The sequence below is a fragment of the Microtus oregoni genome, unplaced genomic scaffold (genome assembly GCF_018167655.1).
Source record: "Microtus oregoni isolate MIOR12 unplaced genomic scaffold, Mior012 000005F_ref0000423, whole genome shotgun sequence".
Taxonomy (NCBI): Eukaryota; Metazoa; Chordata; class Mammalia; order Rodentia; family Cricetidae; genus Microtus; species Microtus oregoni.
The window spans coordinates 44,298,485-44,322,039 of NW_024543064.1; the positions used below are offsets into that span (position 1 = coordinate 44,298,485).

General features: G+C 43.1%; 1 protein-coding gene across 5 annotated transcripts in view; it reads right to left on the minus strand.

Annotated features, from left to right (window-relative positions):
* Positions 1-23,555, minus strand: part of Dab1 (DAB adaptor protein 1) — a 1,107,419-nt gene that overhangs the window by 110,521 nt on the left and 973,343 nt on the right. For all 5 annotated transcript variants that reach the window (XM_041652239.1, XM_041652236.1, XM_041652238.1 and 2 more), the window contains 2 exons: positions 17,858-17,997; positions 13,449-13,547 (listed from right to left, as the gene is read on the minus strand). In XM_041652239.1, coding sequence (XP_041508173.1) covers positions 13,449-13,547; positions 17,858-17,997 — 239 coding nt within the window. The remainder of the gene's footprint in view (positions 1-13,448; positions 13,548-17,857; positions 17,998-23,555) is intronic.

The following is a 23,555-nucleotide window of genomic DNA, read 5'->3' on the forward strand; positions in this document are numbered from 1 at the left end:
ACCTCAATTAACACTCCGCTGGTGGCATTATGATAACCTATGCCCTCGCAGTGGAGTGGCAGTTAAAACTCATGTCTCCTAGTAGCAAATCCTGATGTCCCCACAATCTCAATCGCCTAAGGCCACAGGCTCCAGTGGTCACCAGTTCACGAGATGGCCCTTGATCACCTGGCTGTAGGCTCCTCCCTGCAATCTCCACAGATAGAATTCCCCTGCAGGAGAAGGGTCTGACTCCAGTGTTACCTCTGTGAGAATACATTCTTTTGCTGCAACCAGCACCATGAACCCTTTCGTCAGTGAACCCACTCCTGCACAGTGCTCGGCAGAAACAGTCGTCCTATCAGTACTGGGTCTAATCATAGCGTCGCCCTTGCAGGGAAAGCGTTCCGGAACATGCAAGCACCTGTTAAACACCAAGACGTGGTCACAGAAAATGAGTTTCAAATTAAAAAATTCAAAATAAATGGAGGGAGACAGAAAAATAAGCAGAAGCCGCAAATAAAACAATCAGCCAGTCATTGGGACAAAAGGAGCGCAACTAGACAGCTCTGATTTATCAAGTGAATGGCTGCCAGGATTCAGAGGAGAACCTCAGAAATGTCTTTCGGCATTACAGGTGATCCTCAAAGCTACAGGACACTCCTGTAACATACCAAGACTGGTGCTTTATAGAAACCACATATCAAGGAAGGACAAGAGAGATGCAAGGGTGAGAGGATGTCCGACCTTCCTTACTACTGCCCCTCTGTAGAACTGACTGTTTCTAGGAGACGGCAGATTTGCCCATGTCTACTGAATCCATGTTTACTGAATCCTGCCAGATTCCTTACATTAGGATGTAAGCCCCACAGGGGAGGAAGCCTCCTTCGGTTCACCAAATGTATCCAAATCCTTGCCGGCATCTCAGAGAACACAGTAGGTATTCAATAAATACCTTTTCATGAAAAAAAATGGATACAAAAGTAACAGTGATCAAGTGACCTCATCTTTAGCCTTGAAGTCACTGTCAACTCTTCTGTAAAATGGGGCATAATAACATTCAACGAAGATATGATGTCAGTCAGTGAAAACTGCAGGGAACTGTGTCTGGCCAGGTGGACTCAATAAAGACAGGAATACATAACATTTCCTTTGTCTGTCATGCCAAAAGACCAATGGTCAAAGTCACTGGAAATGAAGACACAGAGGCCTCTACCTAGTTCTTACCCTGCTATTCTTTTTTTTTAAGTATTTATTTATTTTATGTGCATTGGTATGAAGGTATCAGATCCTGGAACTGGAGTTACAGACAGTTGTTAGCTGTAATGTGGGTGCTGGGAATTGAACCTGGCTCTTCTGGAAGAATAGCCAGTGCTCTTAACTGCTGAGCTATCTCTCCAGCCCCGTTTCCTGCTATTATTAAAGGTCTTCCTGGCTCATCTTTGGAGAAGGATGACAGAATCTGAACAACCTTTAACATACAAATTGGCCAGAACAGTCAGCAGATGAGGGCCTATGAACTAGATACCTTTTTTTCCATCTGAGATAGATGACCCATTCCATGGTTACACTGTAATTTTAAGCTGGGCCTCTGAGATTATTTGTATCCCATAAACCTTCAGTGCCAGGGTCTATCTGCATTATGATGAGTCCAAGGGCAGTATTGCTTCTCCCCTCATGAGCCAATGAACACCCACCTGCTTGTTAGAGGCCCTGAGCAGCAGAACAGGGGAGATACAGCACCTCCAAGGTGGGAAGAGCATGGGCCCTAGCACTCCATGGATCTAGAGCTCACTTATACAGTTGCTGGATATTTGCTTTTATGGAAACTGCTGAATCACTCCAACCTTAGTTTTCACATCTGTCTAATGGGAATAATTTAAATGTATTACAGGATTGAATTAAGTATTATATCCTTTTCTCTTTAAAGAACAAGACTGATGAGTGATCCACTGGGGGGAAAAAAAGATTTATTTTCTGAATTAAACAATCCAATTGAAAGATTCATAGTCTTCTAAATACTGGAACTATACTCAATTATTGCTTCTTGAATAACCTTTCAGAGACATATGCAACAACATATCTGAATTATCTTTCAGATTATATTATAACAACGGGAAGGGGAAATGATACAATTACATTATAATCTAAAACAAATATTTACAAAACAATTCTCAAATAAGACATGGAAAAGCTAAAGAGACCGGTTTTTCTTCTTAGACACCTGGTTTCCATGACATTCGACCCATCCGGGGCAGCTCTGGGGCCTGTGGAAGCCCCGGATATGGAGAATGAAGGGGCTGATTTTGAGCAGGTTGGTGTGGAGATGTTCTCTCAGACACTTCTACAAATAATTCGTGAGGAGGCCTCAGGGGTCACTTCTGCTTGTGTGCTAGGCTTCTTCCTCTGTAAATGAGGAAGAAGGCTCGATTTAAGCGTTTAAAGGCTCTTCTGTCCCTGACACCCGAGACTGGTCAATTCTGAACTGTATGAACCAGGCTTTCTATATTCACTGCACTGCAAGACCAGATTCTTTCTTAAGTGCCATTCTGGCATCTAATATTCAGCCTGGACAATTAATTATATATCCTTTTGTTTGCTTATGACACAGGTTGCTGTGCACCAGGGGCTGGCCTCAAACTATGCATCTAAGACGGACCTTCAACTTCTGGCTCTCCTTCGTCCACCCTCCTTGAGGATGAGTGCTGGGAACTGAATTCCGGACTTCATGAATGCTAGGCAAGTACTCTAACAACTGGGGAGCCTGAAAAGGGCAAAGTTATCAAAGAGAAGCTAATCGTGCTTTCCAAGGACAAAGTGAGTTAAACAAAATCGTGATTGCCTTCAAGATACAGGGAGTATGGTGGATGAGGAGGCTTTGGAAACAATGTAAGATACAGAGAAGAAGGAGGCGGGACACACACGCGCGCGCGCGCGCACACACACACACACACACACACACACACACGTCTTCTGATCATGACATGGCTGTTGCCCTCAAGAAATCCCAGCAACTGCCATGAGCTAAACAGGGCTGAATCAGCCAGTACTTCATCATCAGTGCAAGAGCCCTACCTCTTAATGGTTGCTGTGGCGATCACGTCATTTTGTTCAGAGGTGGAGGGGCCCATGATTCACTAAATAACCTCCCACCCATGCTCACACAAGCAACACTAATTACACTCATCAGGTCACGCACAAAACAAGACATAAAAGTAGGATGGGGCCTTCCTGAACAGGGAGGGTTTCATTGGAAGAGGGAGGGGATGAGATGAGGAAATAGTGAAAAGAACTAAATTTTTAACATAAATGTTTGAAATGGTCAAAACTACTTTTTAAAAATTAAAAAAAACAACAGTTGGGGAGATGCTGTTCATAGGACACAAATTCCACCTAGCCATGCAAAATAAGATCTTAAGAGGAAGTGTACAACAGGGTGACAATGATGATGTTAAGGATTCCACTCTTAACCATGGTCCCTTGGTGTGTGCATTAGTTTCAACAGAAGGTACTTGGGGACAGGGAGATGCCAGCTTCTCCTTCCTATTCAAGAATGGAATCTTTCAAGAAGGAGCCATGCAGGCCTGTGCTCCTTCTGTTTCGTATCAACCAAGGAATATTAAGCTCATTCCACAGAGAAGAGACTGTAAGGCAAACTCCATAACCAGAGCTCAGTCAAACTTGGTCCCCTGCTTCTGCCTGAACTTTGGATTCGTTCACTCCCCCCAGCAATTGCTTGTTTGGCCTTTCCAATTGTCTCCAGCTTCACCCGTCTAAGGAGAAGGGGAGCTTCTCCATCTCACTGGCTGATTTGACACTCACCTTCCTAGAGGTTCATGTGTACATAACTACTTTGCTTGTCTTTCTGCCAGTTGGCTATTGTCAGGCCATTGTTTTTTTTCAGGCTCAAATACTGACCCACAGGAGAGGGTAGAGAATGTGTTTTCTCGCTCCTTCAATAAGGCATAATCGATGTCTGTAGGCTTGAAAACTTCAGACAGTAGGTCTTTGTTCTTAACATGTTACACGATACAAGTCTTTTCAAAACATCATGTTGTACAAACAAAATATATTTGATGTGTACAACTTAAAATACTAATCTTGAAACATTGCTTGCTGTCCACACAGCTACTCGGGTAGAGAACCAAGGCACTGTGCATGTAGGGCTTACGTTCCTCCATGGCATCACGTTGCTGGAGTTAGGCAGGTGCTGACCGCACTTCACTGGTGAGGACTGTGAACCCAGGCCTGCCTCTCCCCATGTTTATCCCCCCACTTCACGGCCTTCCCACTTCAAAGACCGGAGTGAAGACTGTGTGTCTGGGTTTCTCTCACTTTAATTCCAGGATGGCTTTAATTCCTTTAAGTCTCAGCTACGTCTCTTTAGATCTTTCTCTGTCTCTTTCATCAAATGAAAAAGCCCATTTGTTCCGACCTTTGATGTTAATTGTATCACTTTCTCCCTTTATCTTCACAATTCTTCAGGTTGTCAGTTATTCGTATATCTGAGTGTCCAGCCTCTAGATTTCATTTGCGGGCTGGTTCATTTCCACAGTTGTGGAATGAAAGAACAAACGCATGTACCAGTTAAAATGGTCAAGATATGCTTTAATCAACCTTTCTTAGCCCCCAATTCTCTTCCTTAAAAATAACATATATTTTAATATCATACTTATAACATAAAGAAAATATAATACATATTTTCTGGTTTTAAAATAATATGAAGTTCTTTTCTTGTGGTGTCAATAGTTGAATCTAGGGCTTCCCGCATGCTAGGCAAGCACTCTAGCATTGAGCTCTGTTCCCGGCCCATAAAATAATGTGAATTTCTATGTATAAGCATCTAGTTACAACTGCAATAGAAGAGTATGATAACAGTCATGATGTATATACTCTGCTCTTGGCAATAAACTTGGGTTCAAGAGAACACAGAACTCGAAACACTGACACTCCTTTGTTTAGAGTAGACGAACAAAGAAGGGCTGGACAAGCAACGGTACAATGACAGCAAGAGCCTTCTAGGGGATGGCCAGGGTGGGGAGAGTGACATGAAGAACGGGCAGCACAGGGATGAGTGACGCAACCCTGATGAACAAGGCAACAGATGGCTTTCTGAAATCATGGACAGTCTTGCTGAGGTCGCGACAAAACAAAGTATGCGTTTTTCTCCCACTTCAGATCTGGAACACTCCCTATCGTGAACATGGCATAAAGATTCCTAGCTGGTATGTAAAACTGAACTAGGTTTGAGATTCAAGTCACTACAGACAGGTTTCTCATCTACATGAATGTCTGGCAAGACATTTGAAAGCCGTATCACACAGGAAAATATCTTCTGCTGTGTACATCTGTCCTGAGTACTGCAAGGACGCTTAGCAGTTACTCCCTAACAATTCAGTTTCTGCATTACCCCCCCCCCCCCCCCGTAAGAACCGTGACTGCAAAAGGAGCCACGCACAGGGAGACAAGCTGAGTCTGTTGGAAAAACTCGAGGCTAAAAGAAAGAAAATAGTTTACGTGTTGTTCAAGCCGACTCTGAAATCCACTTCGGCTGTAAATGGTAGCTTTGGGGTAGTCTGCAAACCACAACAACCGTTAGGGTAGCACGAGACTAGATTCAGTAGCCATGAGCCATACCGTCACATTTAGAGTGCAGCTATCAGCACCCGGCTTGGTAGAATCTTATCAGAGGAGGTGATAGCACTGTCTTTGAGGGTTTTGGTGTCCCGCTCCCCAGCCCTTCACCTTCCTTATAGTCTCTCTCCCTGAGACCAGCCTTCACCCTTGACCTCTGCTGCTCTTCCTGAGCATGCTCAAAACGCTCTGTCTGAACTGACTGGAAACGGTCCCTTTTTTGATGAAGCACAACTAAGGCGATGCTTTGTTTACTCAGAGGAAGTTACTCAGTCAGCCCTGAAACTCAAGTGCAGCCATTGCGTTTAAACCGCCGCTACCCATCTATCATGAGGGTTTAGTCCTCGGCTGCTCTCCACCTCCCCCTTGCTATGCTCTACTTATTCCGTGTGCATTTGTGGTTTTTAATCACCCTGTCACTTTGTTTCTGCGGCAATAAATATTACCTGAACCCGCTTTGTGAGAGTCACCAAGAACCACACAGACAACAGAGATGAACAGGACGATAGAGCCTTATTTATCTGTGTGCGTATAGAGGCACCCAATAAACGCACCCTGCAGGAAATAGAGAATGAACACACATACCTCTGCTTTGAGAAAGGTGTGTACTTACAGATGCTATTCTCTCTTCCCTGCCGCCTCCACGTCATCTTTTCAATCAACCCCCTCGCTGCCAAATCAGTGGTGTGTCTTTTCCCGCGAGGACTGTCGGGAATATTCTAGGCAAAGCTGGGCTTTAGTCCCTGAGCACAGACAACTTTGTTCATGTCTGCGCCTTGACAGCTGTCAGTTCACTTTGTGAGGCTGCTTTTGCACTATGCTCTGAATGCCTTAGGGGCGAGGGCCATGTCTTATTCATCTTTAAATCCCTAGGAACCAGAGCCACACATGGCACAGACAGGCTTCCAAGAGGCTACTGGCTAATCACCTGAGAGTCAGACTGTCAACCTTCTGTCTGCCCACAACATACCGTGGGGAAGGCCACGCAGCTTTATCTCCGCGGCTTTCATCTCCATTCGGGACACACCAGAAGGAAAATGATGGTGACAATCAGACAGAGGTCGCGTGAATTTGATCTCTTATATATTAAAAGAAATCACCTATAAAATTAGGCATGCTATTGTTAGTTGTATTAGGGTTTCTACACCAGGCTACATGATAGTGCATCCTGATTTTGTTACTTATTGGCTGTGTGGCTGAGACTATTGGCTCTAAAATGGTCCACTTGCAAAATGGCAATAATAACAGCAACTGCTTCACAGAATGAGATGGAAGGTAGCATTTGAATAACTGTTGATTCATTCATAGTAAAATCCGTATGTGGTTGGCATGAGGATGTCCCAACATCGTGACAAGCTCATGTGGACTACTAAGCTCCATCCTAAGAGACAGACTCATCTTTTGGGTCTTAGATTACTTATGGTTTTATGTTATTGAAGTTATAATGATTCTGGAGAATAAAATCAGAAGCAGAGAGAAAGAGTCAGTGATGGTCTCAGGGATGGAGGAGCGCTCAGGGTCCACACACTTGGTCAGGGACATTCTTAGGAGTTCAGTTTCTTCCTCTGAAAGGAGACGGACAGCCTCCTGAGTGGCCCCCAGACTGTCCTGAGAATGATGGACATATTGCTCAACAACTCCTTCCAGCTCTAGATGGGCTCCCGTTCCTAGAGCTAATAACAGAAAGGCAATGGATGGCATCTCTGCCTTCTCACTGATCCCTCTGATAGATTAGCTATGTCGTAGGTGCGTGAATATGAACAGCTTACAACAATAATTTATCCCCCCCTCGACATGATAATAACAGTATAAAATTTATTCACGGAAGGGATCAGGAGTTCTTTGAGATTCAAGACAGGGTGTAAATTGCTGCAAAGGGTCTTTTTAATTGGGATCAAAACATTTTTTGACAATTTTAGGTTTTGAAAATTCTAGCTATTGTCATGTTTTTCAGCAAATGTTTTTTTTTTTTCTCAGCTTAAAAAAAAGTGCAGTCAAACGTGGGCAAAAATACTCAGAGGAAAAAAATAACCCAACAACTGTGATTTGTCATTCTAAATGACAAAGTCTAGCTTTCCATTTCCTCAACGTGAAGATCTTAGCATGCACTGCACTGCCAGTCCCTTGCAGCCCAGGGTATAGGTTCAGCACAGGCTGAGCAGTCTCCCAGGGAAGGTTTCGAGCAGAAAACGACAATGGTTCTTACTTTCAGGGGAAGCAGAACCTTAAAATTCAACTTAAAATTAACAGACACGACTTGGCTCTATATTTCTTGCCTTATCTGACTCCTTCACAATATTCTATCACCGGGTGGAGTCTTATTGCCCCCAATGATGGTGAAGTCGCTCATTCTGTTTCACTATTGAGGAGTTCAGCCTGCCAAGAAAGGTTCCTTCTTAACGATATACTAAAATTGCCTTTTAGAAACTTCCAGCCAGGAGCCCGATTTTCATTCTTTAGGTCACGCAGGACAAGATGACTGCTTCGGTTGGACAGCTTTTTGGAGTTCTATCATTTGCACATCAGATTTAAACAAATGCAACCCTGGGCTGCCGAGCAGGGTTGACAATTAAGGGGACACGTTGTCCTCGTAGAGGACATGGGTTCGAGTCCCAGCACCCACACAGTGGTTTCCAACCATCGGGAACTGCAGTTTCAGGAGATCTGCTGTCTTGACCTTTGTAGGTATGTGGTGCCCAGACATACATGCAGGCAAAACACACAAAAATAAATCAGTAAGTGCACCCCTTGTGGTCCTGAGTTCCTTGCTCGTGCTCCGTCTCCTTCTGCTCCTGATTTGGACCTTGAGATTTCTGTCCGGTGCTCCCGTGTGGGTCTCTGTCTCTGTCTCCTTTCATCGCCTGATGAAGGTTAATATTCCTGAGGATGCCTATGTGTTTGTCTTTGGATTCGCCTTATTTAGCTTCTCTAGGAACATGAATTATAAGCTCAATGTCCTTTATTTATGGCTAGAAACCAAATATGAGTGAGTTCTATTGGGATCTCACCAAGGCCAGCTGGCCTAGGTCTGAAAAAGCATGGGATAAATCCGGACTAGCTGAACATAGCGGACAATGAGGAATACTGAGAATTCAAGAACAATTGCAGTGGGTTTTTGATCCTACTGCACGTACTGGCTTTGTGGGAGCCTAGGCAGTTTGAATGCTCACCTTACGAGACCTGGATAGAGGTGGGCAGTCCTTGGGCTTCCCACAGGTCAGGGAACCCTGATTGCTCTTCGAGCAGATGAGGGGGGGGGGACTTGATCGGGGGGAGGGGGAGGGAAATGGGAAGCGGTTGTGGGGACGAGGCAGAAATCCTTAATAAATAAATAAATTAAAAAAAAAATAAATCAGTAAATATAATAATAATAATAATAACAATAATAAATAATGATAAACCTGCAGTTCTTTTACCATTTTCCAGGACTTACGTTACGGTGTATTAATATGGGAAATCTACAGAAGCTGGATGCACGAGAAGCCCAGTGGTAACCACACTGAACTGCCGCAGGGTAAGCTGGAGAGCAAACATATAGCTCTGTCTCCTTTTCTGACTTTCTACCAAGGATAGGACATTTTTCCCCCACCAAGTCAATTGCTTTGGGGCTCATAAAATTATTTTACTGCTTTCTTATACAAAGAATAAAAACAAATACTGCTGCACAGTTTGGTGCTAGAGGAGATATATAAAAGCTAAGACTGTAAACCACCCCTCTTCCTTGGTAAACATCTAAGGTATCAGACAGCTACCTGGGTAGCGTCTATTTGATGGAGCGACATGGCATAGGGGAGGAGTAGCAGCAAAGCCCCAAATATGGTCTCCAGCCAAGGAAAAATTACCAGATCCCCCAAGCTCCTGCTTCTGCCTCTATCTCTTTGAACACCCTGGTTGTTATGGTAGCAGACAGAGCTGGAAATTGGAAGTAATTAGAGATGACGTCATACTATTGGGGCATCTAAACCACTGCATAGGTATCTCTGATGCTTCTCTGATTACTTATTTGGCTCCCCTAGAGTGCCGAAGGATAGAAGTGTTCTTGAAGTTTGTGCATACCTGAAGTTCTCCACTTCTGGCCTACAGGATCCCAGAGGCCAAGTGTGTGCTGAGAAAATTTGGTCAGTATAGTTCCCAGTCCGCCAGTCCCTTCCCTGGTACCTGGTCCTGACCACCAGGATAGACACTGATTTGCCAATATCTTTTCAATTGTTTTTAATGTGAGATTCCAGAATGAGCACAGATATCCAAATGGATAATCTTTATGAGAAAAACATAAACTCTCAAGTTCTGAAGCCACAGTTTGAGGAAGGCAGTGAAGGCTCACACTTAGTCCTAAACTCCCTTCCACAAAGGCGTCAGCAGACATCCCCATCTTTTCCAATAATATAGAGGTTAATTGTATTGATTTTCTATTCAGGGCAACCTGAGGTTAAATCTATACTCTGCCTCCTGAACACTACCTTGTAAATACTTTCAAGTTTTCCATAAATCATGCTGTTTTGAGATAGTCAAAAGCCTTTCTGGCTGGGGAAGCACTGCCCTTAACAGGGCTAGCAATTCTTAGAAACTGTAAAGACCAGCATGGACTATGCTGTTGACTGTCGGACAAACTGACCAATCCCGTGTTGTGGGATATTCGATCACACTGTGAAACTCCAAGACTGATAATAAAGTTAACCTTGAACTAGGAGGCGGAGTCAACCACAAGCTGACTGCAATTAGCCATAGAGATTTTGGAGGACCCAATACATGATGGAGAGAACACAGGAAGGAACAGGGTGGGGCTCAGAGAGAGTCCCAGGGTTTTCAAGCTAAAATGTGTAAAATGTGTGGAGAGGGTCAGCTGATCCTTCCTCCATTGCTTTCTTGATCTATCAGGTTTTCAGCCCAATATTTGACTTCTGAACTTTCATTGGTAATAGAACAGTTTAGATGAACACCTCAATCCAGAGCCAAGCATTCTCTCCAGTTCTTATTCCACTGAAGAAAATGGGCTCTGTTTTGGCCACTCCAGAGCCACCAAGCTACGGCTTAGAGCCAGAGGAAATGAATCATAATAGGCAGCTCCAAACTGTCCCCTCGCCCTACACTGCATTTCCTGAGAGGATTCCTGTCAAGACCATGGTCTGAGGCCGAAGAGACCTGTCCACTGCTGCCTTCTGGTCTTCGGCTGCCCTCGTGTCTTCCCCATGTGGGCCCTGTGTGGTGGGCCCTGCTTCCTTTCTATGACTTGTTAATGTAGTCAAGTTTTCTTTGTTTGCTTTTTCTGGAGCCTCTCTTGGCCGTAAAGACATATCTCGCTAACTAATTCAAAAAACAAAAAACAGAAACAAACAGGCAAGCAGGCAAAATTAGGACAGCCAGTAAGCCTAAAAGGTGACAGGCACCCCAGCCAAGCAAACGTTTGCCAAAATACAGGAGCTCATAGGAGGCAGTGGAGGGGAGGAGGCAGAAATCTTAAATAAATAAATTAAAAAAGAAAAATAAAAAAAGAAAAAAAACCCCAAAATACAGGAGCTTTAATCGGTCCCAGCCACCCCTCATTTTCTGAAGGTTGTGCCCAGTGTTCTGTCCTTGACATCTTCAGTGGTAAAACAGGGACGATGACGTCACCCAGTACTTGGATAGTTAGGATGGTTCTATAACCTGGAACTTACAGAAGGTTGAAGATGCCTGGGACAGGATACACACCGGATGAAGTAGTGCTTGGGTTTGGCTATGGTTTGCACCCTTGTGTTCTCCAAGGTTCAGGTGTCAAGGGTTAGTCTTTAGGATGGCAATGTCAGAAACGGTGCGAATCTTTACAGGGTAGAGACTCCTAAGTAGTCCTTTCTTCGACTGTGGCTATGCCCTCAGAAGGAGCTGTGGGATGCCAGTGTCCTGTTGCCTCCCTGTTTCCAGGTGTGATCTCTGGCTCTCCTGCATCCTCACACTGCCGGGACACTTTACGCTAGAGGGCCTTCCCCACAGCCAAGCTAATGTCATAGGTCTGACTTTAAGCTTCAATACTGTCGCTAAATAAGCCTCTCTTCTGTATAAAGTTAGCTTGTCTCCATTGCTTTACTACAGTATCTGAAAAGAGCAGTTAGAATTACTGTATGTTCATCACAATGAAACTGAATAAAGCACATAAAATGTAGGAGGCACTGGATAAGTGCATGCTTTTATTACTAGTTATTTTTATTGCGTTAAAATATATATTACAAAATTTACACGAACTCTTTTAACGTATATGGTCCAGTGCCATTAAGTACATTCAAATTTTTTTAAAGTTTTATATTTATTTACGTGTATGCATGTGCAATGCACATATATTCTTATGTGTGCAGTGCTTATGGAGGCCAGAAGAGGGTGCCAGATCCTTGTGAGATGAAGTGACAGGCACCCCCCCTTAGCACATGGGTGCTGGGACCTGAACTCTGGTCCCTGCAAGAGCAGTATGTACTCTTGTCTGCTGAGCCATCTCTCTACCTCACATTCACGTCCACCCCCCACCCCCACCCCCCAAATCACCATCACCTGCTCTCTAGATCACTTTCAAACCAAGTCCCATGCTCTTACAAAACACTTCCCATCTTCATTCTTCCTTAGCCCGGCAGACATCAGCACATCTAGGACTCCAGGATTTTGAATATTCTAGATTCCTCACACACGTGGAATCACTCAGCACTTTTTCATTTTGTGTCTAGCTTACTCCAGTGTGTTTTCTTCAAGGCCCACCCAGACTGCAGCACTTGCAGACGCTCCCGGCACGTGTAGGCTCCCGAGCATCCCACTAGAGACGTAACCACATTTTGTTTATGCATTGGCTAACTGGGCCACTCCCACCCTCTGGTGGCTGTGACTACGTTTACGACCAAGATCCCTTCTACTTCTCATTTAGAAGAAACTTCACTACAGTGTTTTTTCTTTAAGAAAACACATTTTAACGCCTAAATTATCATCTTTCCAGCCTTGCATTGCTAGTCGGAACAAGCAAGAGACAATAATAACACAACATGATCGAGGTCAAATCATATGGCCGGTTGGATTATTGCTTATAAATTGCCTGGTGCGTTATCTTTGCAAAGTTCAAAGGAGGTGATGCATATGGAGATGCTTCCTGAGCTGTGAAACACTGAATGAATAAAAGGAGAAAAAAAAATAAAACCATTCTGGCTTTCTCAGGCATGAGGTCACAGAAAGCTTATCTGTTGTTCCTCAATGACCAAGACGAGCAGTGGTGTCTGAGCTCCAGGGATGAGCCTGGGAGTCTGGTGCAGTTGTGAGTTGGATGATAACACAAAGCCCTTTCTTGGGTGGCTTCAATAAACTTGCTAGTCTTCACTGTTCCTGGTTAGAGAATGACGGTTTCTTTCTATCTCTTCTTACTTTCCTATTTTTTTCTTTTTAGATTAAGAACTCTATTTATTCATTCATTAACAGCAACTGCAAGCAGTGACAAGTCAAACTGGAGAGTGTGAGGTTTTGACCAAGTCCAAAACCAACGTGTGCCTCCCTCACGTGTGCAGCACTGACGACACCAATGCATACACAAATTTAACGCAAACTGCCACGTGACCACCGCTCTTCGGAGCTATCAATCTCCCCTTAGATGGCCAGGACAGCATCACACTTAGACCACAATTACAGCAGAGGGAGCATGGTGCACTAACGCTATGGTCGTGTCACGCGAGAGGCTTGCCTTTTGATGAACAATCATAGGTGATCAGGTTTGCCAGTGGCTTTATGTGTGTTTATGCGTGTTTGATATTCCTGCCCAGACAGACGAGGCTTGTAGCGGCTCATCTGTCAATGGACTCAATGTCATATTGCCATTTGACTCTTTCACTTACCCCCGTCTTCTCATCAAAGATTTTGATGCCTCCAAAGGAGATGGTTAAAAAGATTTTCTGTTTGTGTTCTCCTTTGGAACGAGCGCCAGCAACAACACCCTGTGGAAAGGAAGAACATGGTTTTTACTTTAGTGTTTCCATTTGAAAATTCCCTCTGGTCCAGAGGCATGTCAGACAGCATCAGCTGGAACCACCAATCACACAAGCCCTTCCTTGGCCCTTACATGGGTCTCTCCATCTTATTCTCACATCTGCTTTATGTTTTGGAGTAATAGTGGTCTTGGCTGGTTTATCATGGAGTAAGATGTACCTAGCAATCCAACAGGGAATGTCTACTTTGTGCTGCAATACATGGCTCAGAGTTAGGAGAGACTACCTGAAATGGAAACAATATGAAACTCATAGTAACAGTTGTGTTGGGCTTTTATATTGGAATATGGATTTAATATTTTACATGAAGTAAGTTACTCAGCAAAGTCTCAAAAAATATGTTTTTATACTTCAGGAAATAATCTTTTTATGAATAAATTCTAGACATTGGAATGAAGCAAAGGTAGGCTAGACCCCACCTTATCCCCTTCATTCCCCCCACCTTTCTTGGCAAAACATGATTATAATAACTTATGCCTGACACTTATAATTGTTACTCAGAAACATTTATATTCTCCATTATCCTTCCCTTGTCATTCTTGTACTTTGGGGTAAAACACATACTAAATACAATCATTATCCCCTCCTGCCCAGACAGTTTATAAACTGAAGCTACATACATGAACCCACAAGAAGGTAAACCTCACGGAAGGTAGAGACGTTACTTTGTTATCTGTCTAGCCCTAGTACTTAGGACATCTTCTTGTCCCTACTGGTGGGGCAGCAGGTGCTCATCAGATGCCCATTAAATGAGTCTGTACTACCCACACCAGGGTTCAGGTGACTCAAGTAATGAGTAAACCCATTTACTTTTTAAAGTTAGACTTTTTAAATTAGTTTTTAAAGTCATTTCACAGATTTCCACATGGGCTGCTAGTCACCTATCGCTAAGAGTCTCAAAGTCTGCATTCCTGCATCATTGTTTAAGATTAGGCTCAGCTCCCAGCAATAGTGGCACTTGGCTTCGGGCATAGACAAATCTAAAATAATATTGACTTCACAGCTCTAGGAGGTTACAGTGCTTTAGGCTGTTCTCAGCATACTACACTCCCAGAATTCACTTGGGGAATAACTGAGGGTGGAGAAGACCTTTCAGTATAGCCAGAGGTACAAGGAGGGGCCTTGCTTATGAAATTGTGTGATTATCTTTACTTTGGCTATTGGAAATCTTCTCCAACTTACAATACTTGATTATACTCCTATTCTGGACAAAGGACTTCACAATAGCTCTATTTCCCCAAATATAAGCTCTTTTTCTCATACACTTATGGTTCTGTTCTTGGCTTTCCAGGCTCTACCTTTGGGACTCTTGGCCCTATAGTTTCAATCATTACTCTTCTACCCAAGGATTCTGAAAGTTAACTTCTTTAAAAGCCAAAGGCATATGGCTACCAGGGAGTACCTCAGAGGTAGAAGAATGAAATCAAGCTGAAAAAAAAAAGAGAGATTATCCCCCAAACAGAATATAATACAAGCGAGTGCTAAACTATTACATGTTAACCACGAGGCTTCTGGAGGTCTAGTTCTGAGTTCTAGGACAGAGTGTGGAAGAAATGTTTTAACTTCTCTGAACCTACATTTTATAGTTACAAAACAGAGGACCCAATCTCTAGCTATGTATGGAAAGGGACCTCGCTGACTCTAAGCTGAAATGCAGCAATGGTCTGGCAGTGCATAGATGGTGGCCCCTCATATTCACACACTGCCCAGAACCTCTGCAATGCAGGAGGAAATTCTCTCACGGGTGATGCACCAGCTTCAGTCTAACAAAGGCAATCTTTTCTTTGTTTCTCCCAGTTCTCATACGGTCTAATAGGTGCAAGTGGGCCTTTTTTCAAGGCTAAAAGGAATTTTGTACTTCTCTGTCTCTTTCCTGGGCAGGTGGCCAAATGCAGAATCGATCCTTTATGTTTCTGTGCTTCTTACAGAAAAACCACTGGGAGCTGAAATGTCAACATTCTTCTCAGCAAGTTGCAAATAATGAAACACAAACGTCTGGAAACGAAGGACCTCTCAACGTGTTCGGTGCATTTGGCAGGAGTGTGTTATAGCAGGACAAACTCCCTGGGCCTTGGGACCTCATGATTATAAGGGATGACAGATGGAATGTTTCACTACAGGTAACATATATATATATATACGCACGCACGCGCGCACACACACACACACACACACACACACACACACACACACTGGCACCCATAGCTAGATCTGTTCCTGCTAGCATGGCTTAGTGTTAATTCCAAGGATAAACTCCCAGGAGTAGAGCAAACTGCTATTTTACACCCACTTAAACCCCAAGTGCTCCTATAAGGTAGCTGGCCAATAATGCTCTCAGTAACTGGTACCTGATGACCAGCTTCTTCTGGATGCTGGAGAAAGAGGATGTAGAACTCCTCTCTCCTCCATATATAGGATGCTCTGGGTGACAGCCAGGATTGTGCACATGGAGGATTAAGGAGTGGCATTGTCCAGAGCGGATTTCTTAGGCTTCAGTTACACCAGTAACAATCAAGCTCTGGGCCTTTACATCATAGTTCTATTGGGATGGTGGGAGTGGCTCTGGAGCAGAGTCTGAACTCGACTGGGGTTGGGGGATCAATAGTGGCAAGAACAGAGACTTCCCCTACAAGGCAAACGTCATAGCCTATGTTGTTCTAGGGTCTGCCTGGGGCCCTGGTTCCCAGTCACATCCTCTAGGCCTTCATCATCAGTCACAAAGCAGGCCATGGGAATCTTCTTGCCTGACTGCCTCTCTATTCACCATTCAGGTTGGAATTTAGAAGAGAGAGAGGGCTCATTATTGAGTTACCCTGAAATCTCATAACATGGCTTCATTATCTGAAAAAAAAAAAAAAAAACCACTAACCTCTTCCAAGGTGAAAGTGTGAAATTCTGATTCATTGTTTTTAATATACTTTCCTAATATACCTTAACTACACATTGGTTTTTAAAAGTTTGTTTATATAACATCTTAAATAGCAAAAACAAGGATATAGACCATAGAAAATTTAGTAGGTTTTAAAAATACTGTTATTTGAAGCCAAGCCACTGGGAATCAACATCTGCCAGACATGCCAAAGGACCAAGAAGCACTGTACAACACGGATGAAAAATGACAGTTGTGACGTATTAAGCATAAAAGAAAACGTGATGCAAATAGCAACAAACAAATTTCTGTCATTTAAACACTTTTGGGCACTCTGGTAGAATGTGGGCACATTTTGCCTTTTCTTAGACTTAAAAATATTCCACTGACCTAACAGTGTCTTACAGACTATTTGAAGATGTATAAAAAAGCTTAACTATACATATTACTAGATGAGATAAAACAAAACCAGGTTATGAAACTATATAAACGATAATCTATTTTCATTATATGTGTTTGGTGATATAATTGAAACAATTGAAGGCCAAACACACAAAGTGTCAACTCTCATTATTTTGGGGGGATTTTGGATGATTTGAGGTTTAGTCCTTATATTTTCCAGTATTTTCAGAGTACTTTATAATTAGAAGTTATATTGAGAAAAATGAATTTTGCATGTCTTAGATGCATAAAACAGGATTCTTGTTAGATCCGATGCTTTTTTAATATATTATACCACATTTTAAAAAGTTGAACAAGTAAATGTGGAGTCAACATCTGGGGAACAAGCTCTTTTTCAGATGTTTTTAAGGTGGTTGGAAAGAAAGAATATACTGCTTATTGGGTTTGTTTAAGTTTTTTCTAACTTATTCCTCTGGTTTTCCGAGCAAAGCTGTCTTTGTAGCCTCTAGCTGCGTATCCCATCAGCCAGGCCACCTTTCCTTTGTTATGAAATATCTGGGGGTGATTTTCAGCAATTAGAAGAATAAATAAAATCAGCTTTGCATCTCCACATCTGTTGCTAAAAGACAAGCTAGGGAAACATTAAAAAAAAATAAAGTAGCAAAAATTCAAGATATGTGAGGAACTGTAGAATTTTAGTAATAATTTTGTGGCTTTATTTTTACAAGGGTTTTACAAGGACATTTACCTAGAAGAAACTATGATCCACTTAAGCAGCATGAACAAAGTCTGACTAAATACCTCCATAAAATCGGGCCCGGTCAGTATTTCTAAGCCACTGAGGTTTCTTCCTAGAGAGGAAATATGGTGATTCATCCCAGAGCCAATCCCTCAAGCAATGAGGCTGTCTGACACAGTCCTGCTGATTGGTTCTTCCCCTCCCTCGTGTAAAACCAGAGCTAATCATAACGAAATGCTGGCACGGCACCTTGAGCTTCATCATGGAATCTTGACATAACTTGTCTCCCCGGGCTGCGGAAACTTCATCAATCCCAATCAGCTTGGCTTTGTACCGGACCCCTTCACCTTTAAACCTCTTTATCAAAGTGGCTTCGCTGCGATCCTGACCTGAAAACAAAGAAAAATAGATTCAGGAACAAGGATGCTGGAGCTCTGCTGGCTTTAGAAACTTACCGTTCTGAGATCTACTTCCTGGTTCCACCTACATGCTAGGAAAGTCAAATAGTAGTAGTAGTAATAATAATAATAATAATAATAATAATAATAATAATAATAATAATATCATCTTTGGATGCAAACTCTGGCTCCACCCACTTAAATAATTCTCTGAGCCTCAGCCTCTTGGACCTAAAAGGAAACTTTAATAATAATCATCCCAGTGGAGCAATAAACAAGATCAGATAATATGGGTAACACATCTAATTTGCTTCTGATGCAGGATAGGTATTGAACCAATAGTGATCACCAACTAAGAGTTTACGTCCAAAAGTCCTGCTGGAATAGCATCAGCACCGAGTTTCCCGTATTTAAAACTCAGAGCGATGCTTTGGCCAGGGCCCAAGATCCTCCTTACACCTGATCACAGGAACTGCCTTCTTGTAAAAGTCCAGTATAATTTCTCTGCATCAAGTAATGACATTGAACAATAATAAGAATGGGTTTACGATATTGCTTCTAGTAAATCAGATATGCAGGGAAAATCGGCTGCCACAGAATTTGGCAATGAGAGCCTGTACCTTGCAAAAGGTTCTCTAATTATTAACATATTTTGCTTTATACATCAACCAAGAGTTCAAGCATGCCCACATAAAGAAAGTGATGTAGAGGTGTTTATTATAAACTTTATATCCACTCTTCAAAAGCCAAACCATTGTCATATTGCAAAGGAAGACAGACATAAAATCTGGTAGCTTGTTCACAGAGTCATAAATTGGAAACCAGCATAACAATTTATACACTTGCCACACTTTGCCTAGTCAGGGTCTGGACTCTGGACCTACAGTTCCAGGGACTCAGGTTCTCCCAGGCCTCTAATGCTGATTTCAGGCTCGAATTCCTGGTTATTCTCTCTCACGACATCCCTCATCACCACCCAACTTAAGCACGAGACTGACAACATTCTGGAGAAGCCAGCCATAGCTAACCACGGTGTAGTACTCTTCTCGTTATGAACTCTGCCCTTCAACCCTTGCGTTCACTCATCCACCCATTGCTGGTCATCGCCTCTGTGACAAATACCATTACTTGTGGGCAACAAATGAAGAAACAATCTATGCCCCTAGAAACTCAAGTTATTTGTGTATGTGTGTGGTTGTGTGTGGTTGTGTGTGTGTGTGTGACTGCAAATAAGAAGGTACAGTGTATTATGGTAGGCGTGTAAAAAGGTTGCCACAGCGCATCAACTAAGCTTCATTTGCCATCTACGGAAGGACGGTTAAGTAGCCGCCACCTCGCAGAGTGCCAATAGCAATTTAAAGGAGACGGTACAAGGGACGCATGTGTTCATCTTGAGAGTAATCTTTCTGTAAACAGTAGTTGCCCCTCCGTGATCAGACTTGGCAATACCGTGTCTGCACGCAGGGATGGCGACAGGGACAAATCTGAACCCATGGTTTCCCACTCCTAACAGTCATCGTATCACAGAATTCTAGGACTCCTATTTATTTCTATCAATGGCTTTGAGAAAACAGTCCTGTAAGGCAATGATGGAAAAGACACACAGTCAGGAATGTAAAACCATAGAAATATGAAAAAATATAAATATAAAAATATATAAAAGGCATATAAAAATTAGGCATTAGAGTTCAATGGAGAGAGATCATAGAGGCTGGAGTAGAGGCTATCTGTCACTGCATCCCTTTTTGGACATGTATGTAAGCAAGTTGGCCTATGAGATGCATGCTTACTCCCCAGTCTGCTATGCCAAGTCTGATGACGGCAGACTATGTCTTGGTCTAAGACTTCTTGGGAAGATTGTTACTCCATCTCATATCATAATCAACACATGAAAACTGTCCTAGACAGCCAGTTAGCACTCCTTTCACTACTCAGACTGTCTCAAAGTGCAACTGTCACAGTGACAGCAGGAAGTACTGACTAGAAGCCCATGACACACCCCACCTGACTACCCCTGAATAAGGCAGGCATCCTTACCAGACCCACATTGGAAAGGAAGATCTGAGAGACCATGGAACCCACCCATACCCACTTAGAAGGACCTGTATACTTTTGCCCCATGTCAAAGCCTGGATTTGGGTTGGCACACACTGTGCTTCAAGTTGTTCTTTTGAACAACTATGATTTATTGCTTTTTCACCTATCCAACTTCTCTGAATCCCCAATTTTACCTTGTACTAGAACTCACCTGGCCCAAATCCATCGTTCCTAAATATAAACACACTAGCACGGAAAAACACTCCGTTGGGACCCAGAGTGAGGCTGAATATAGAATAAACAGTTTCCAGAAAACTAGTCATGTCCAAAACCCGCCCTTGGTCAGATACAAAGAGCCTGAAGAAACATGTGTCAGGGCACAGCCTGCTGCTGAGGAGAGAGTTAGATGAGGAGGCAGAGCCAGGGCAGGTGGAAAGGGCAGGGATTAATAAGAAAATATTAGGCCATTTAGAGGAAAGTAGGGAGCCCAATTTAGATCAGGACCCAGGGCCAAGCTAATTTGTATGAAGGGCACTTATGCAGTAGAAAATCCAGTTTCTCATTAAATGCTCCGCCATTAAAAGGGTAATTTTTCATAAGCACATCTTGAACAAGGTCTCAGTTATATTAGTTAAAAAATAAATAACAGATATCAGAGTCGTAAGTGTGTGATCTCACTAGAGTATGTGCAAAGGGTGTAGCGGGGGTGGGGGTCATCTCTGCATCTTATTCCAGCCCATTCTAACAGCAAGGAGTAAAGCAACAGTTCACGACAGGCAGAGCAGAGGTGACTTGTTAAGCAAAGTCCAAGAATGCTCACCATCTATTACCCAGTGTGTACTGTGTCCATTCCTTCGCCATGAGTTTCACATCATGCAATCTCTCCTTTAATATTTTGCCTGCTCTTTTGAGTGAGGCTATGTAATGAGCACCATGCCAGAGAAGACCACAGCAATACTCAGAGTCTACAGCAGCATCTTCTATTTCAAACACCAACTGTGTTGGCAGCATTCACATGCTACAAAACCCATCCATGCGAAGGACACATACAAACCAGTGGTGTTATGTTCTCAGAACCGACACGCATCGTTTCTAATTTTAGAACAGATTTTACTTCAAAAAGATGGCCCACACTTGATGCTATTGTTGGCTGTGGTAGTAGTCGGAATGCTAAATGTCTCTCCAAAGGTCTTAGGGTTGCACAGTTGGTTCTCAGCTGGTGGCACTACTTGTGAAGGCTGTGGGATCTTTAGGAAGTGGCACCTACCTGGAGGAACTGGGTCACCAGGGGGCTGGCTTTGAGACTTGGCAGCCTCGTGCCATTTTGTGCTCACCCTCTGCTTCCTGAGGTGGATGCAGTTGGGACAGCCAGGCTCAGCCTCCTGTCGCCATGCCTTTCCTATATGCTGCTGTGTCTTCCCTGCTTTGATGGACCACATACCCCTGCATCTGTGAGCCAAGACAAACCCTTTCTCACTGGTCTTTGTCAGAGATCTGTCGGGCTTTTTTTTTTTCTTTTAATCTCAGAAACAAGAAAGTAATGGATGCAGAGCAATTGGTACTGAGAAATTGCTGTGGTAGACCTGACTTTGTGGTTCTTAGGCCATTGGAACTATATGATGGTGAGGGAGTAGAAGGATGAGTTTGGTATTTGGGACTAGAAAAGCCCTTCTCTGTGTAAGGGCCTTTTGGGAATAAGCTTGGAAAACAAATATGTTAAGAGAAAAGTGAACAGTAAAGATCCCACTCCTGAGCACTCGGAGAAAAACCAGGACTACCAGAAATTGGGGTCATTCCTGTGGTCTTTGGGCCAAGAACCTGGCTTTGATTTGACTGTGTTCTAGGATGTTCATGAGTGCCTACTATGTATTCATGGATGTTTCGAGAAATAGCAGGTAGACCTTGTGCTGTATGCTAGGGGACAAGGTTTTGACAACTCCATTGACAAAAATCAACAGACTTTTCAGCCGTTCTGTCATTCCACATTAAAGAGAACTGCCACACAGACAAGGAAGTCATGAGATCTGAAAGGGCTCCCGTGGAGAGTGTACACCAGGGTCCCTCACAGGGGCTTGGCAGACAGAGCTGATTGGGTGAAAGTAACCTTCAAAAATGAGAAAAGGAACTCTTCACAATGGGGAAGAAAACCTAAAATGTCTTGTGATTCTCAAACTGGGGTCCTCAAATAAGACTTTTCCATTTGGGAATTTTGAAATTTATGATAACTTTTTAAACATTTAGCCAAACATGAAGAGAAGAAAAAAAAACCTGTATACTAGTAATATTATTTTTAAAATGGATTCCTTGAGGTGCTTAGTCTTACCTCAGCTTGATATGCCATGCTTTGTAGATACCCACGGGAGGCCTGCCCCTTTCTGAACAGAAACAGAGGAGGAGTGGATGACGGGAAATACAGGGGAGGTGGAGGAGAGGGAATGAGAAAAGAGGAAGAAGGGGAAACTGCTGTCAGGATGTAAAATAAATTAAATTAAGAAATGGATCCCTGTAAGTTTGAAATACGACTTGGGTTCATCTGACTCGGCATGCATGCCTGGAAGATAGAGAGTATGCGTGGGAGGCAGGCCGGGAAGCTCACAGGAAGAGGGCCACCTGAGGTGCGAATTCTTCTTCTCTCATGGACCTGTCTTGGTTTCATTAACAAGAGTAATTAACAGCACCACAAGTAGGAGAAGCTCTGGGAGAAACCCGACGCCAGATTCTCCAAGTAATCTGACAACCGAAATTTCAGTATCTCATTGATTTGAATTCTGAAGGAGGAAGATACTGGGTTTACATAGGATTACGTTGTTGCCTGAAAACCTGCCAGAGAGAAAGAGACCCGGGTTCATCATGTTCTCCATCACTACACCTTCAGATAAGTGATTACATAGCATCCCTTCACCTCCTTTGCAGGGTTTCCATTTTGCTGCGTCTGATGGACATTTCTGAGAGAGGACAGTCTCCCAAGCATCTCTGAGTGGAGATAATGGACAATGATATTTATGATCAATATCTACGGTTTTACCGAAGAGCTTGAACTACAAGATAAGCATTGTATACTTCAATTACAATCACAGCAGACCAATGTGGTTGAACTTTAGACACAGAAAAAGAAACCCAGAGAGTCTACGATGCCTATGCCGATACATCTAGTATCAGGAAATAAACTCAGTTCTTCGTAAATCCATAGAACTCGACCCACCCTATCCCCCCACCCCGCTCAGGGTATTTTATACATTTCCACGGGGAAAATAGTTTGAAAATCTAACTCAAAAACTGGACTACTTTTGTACAAATGATACAATGCACTCTTGGCAATCACTCATTTTCTTTATTGCTTCCTTTATCTTAAACCTTTAATATAAATCCCCACATAAATAGATGTCTCATAGTGCTCCTGTGCCCCAATGTATCATCTGGGTACCCAGGGGAGTATTTGCATCTCACAGTTTCCTTGCAGAGAGTTCTGCCTGAAAAATAGCAACTTGAGAGGTCCCCAGGGAGTCAGAGCA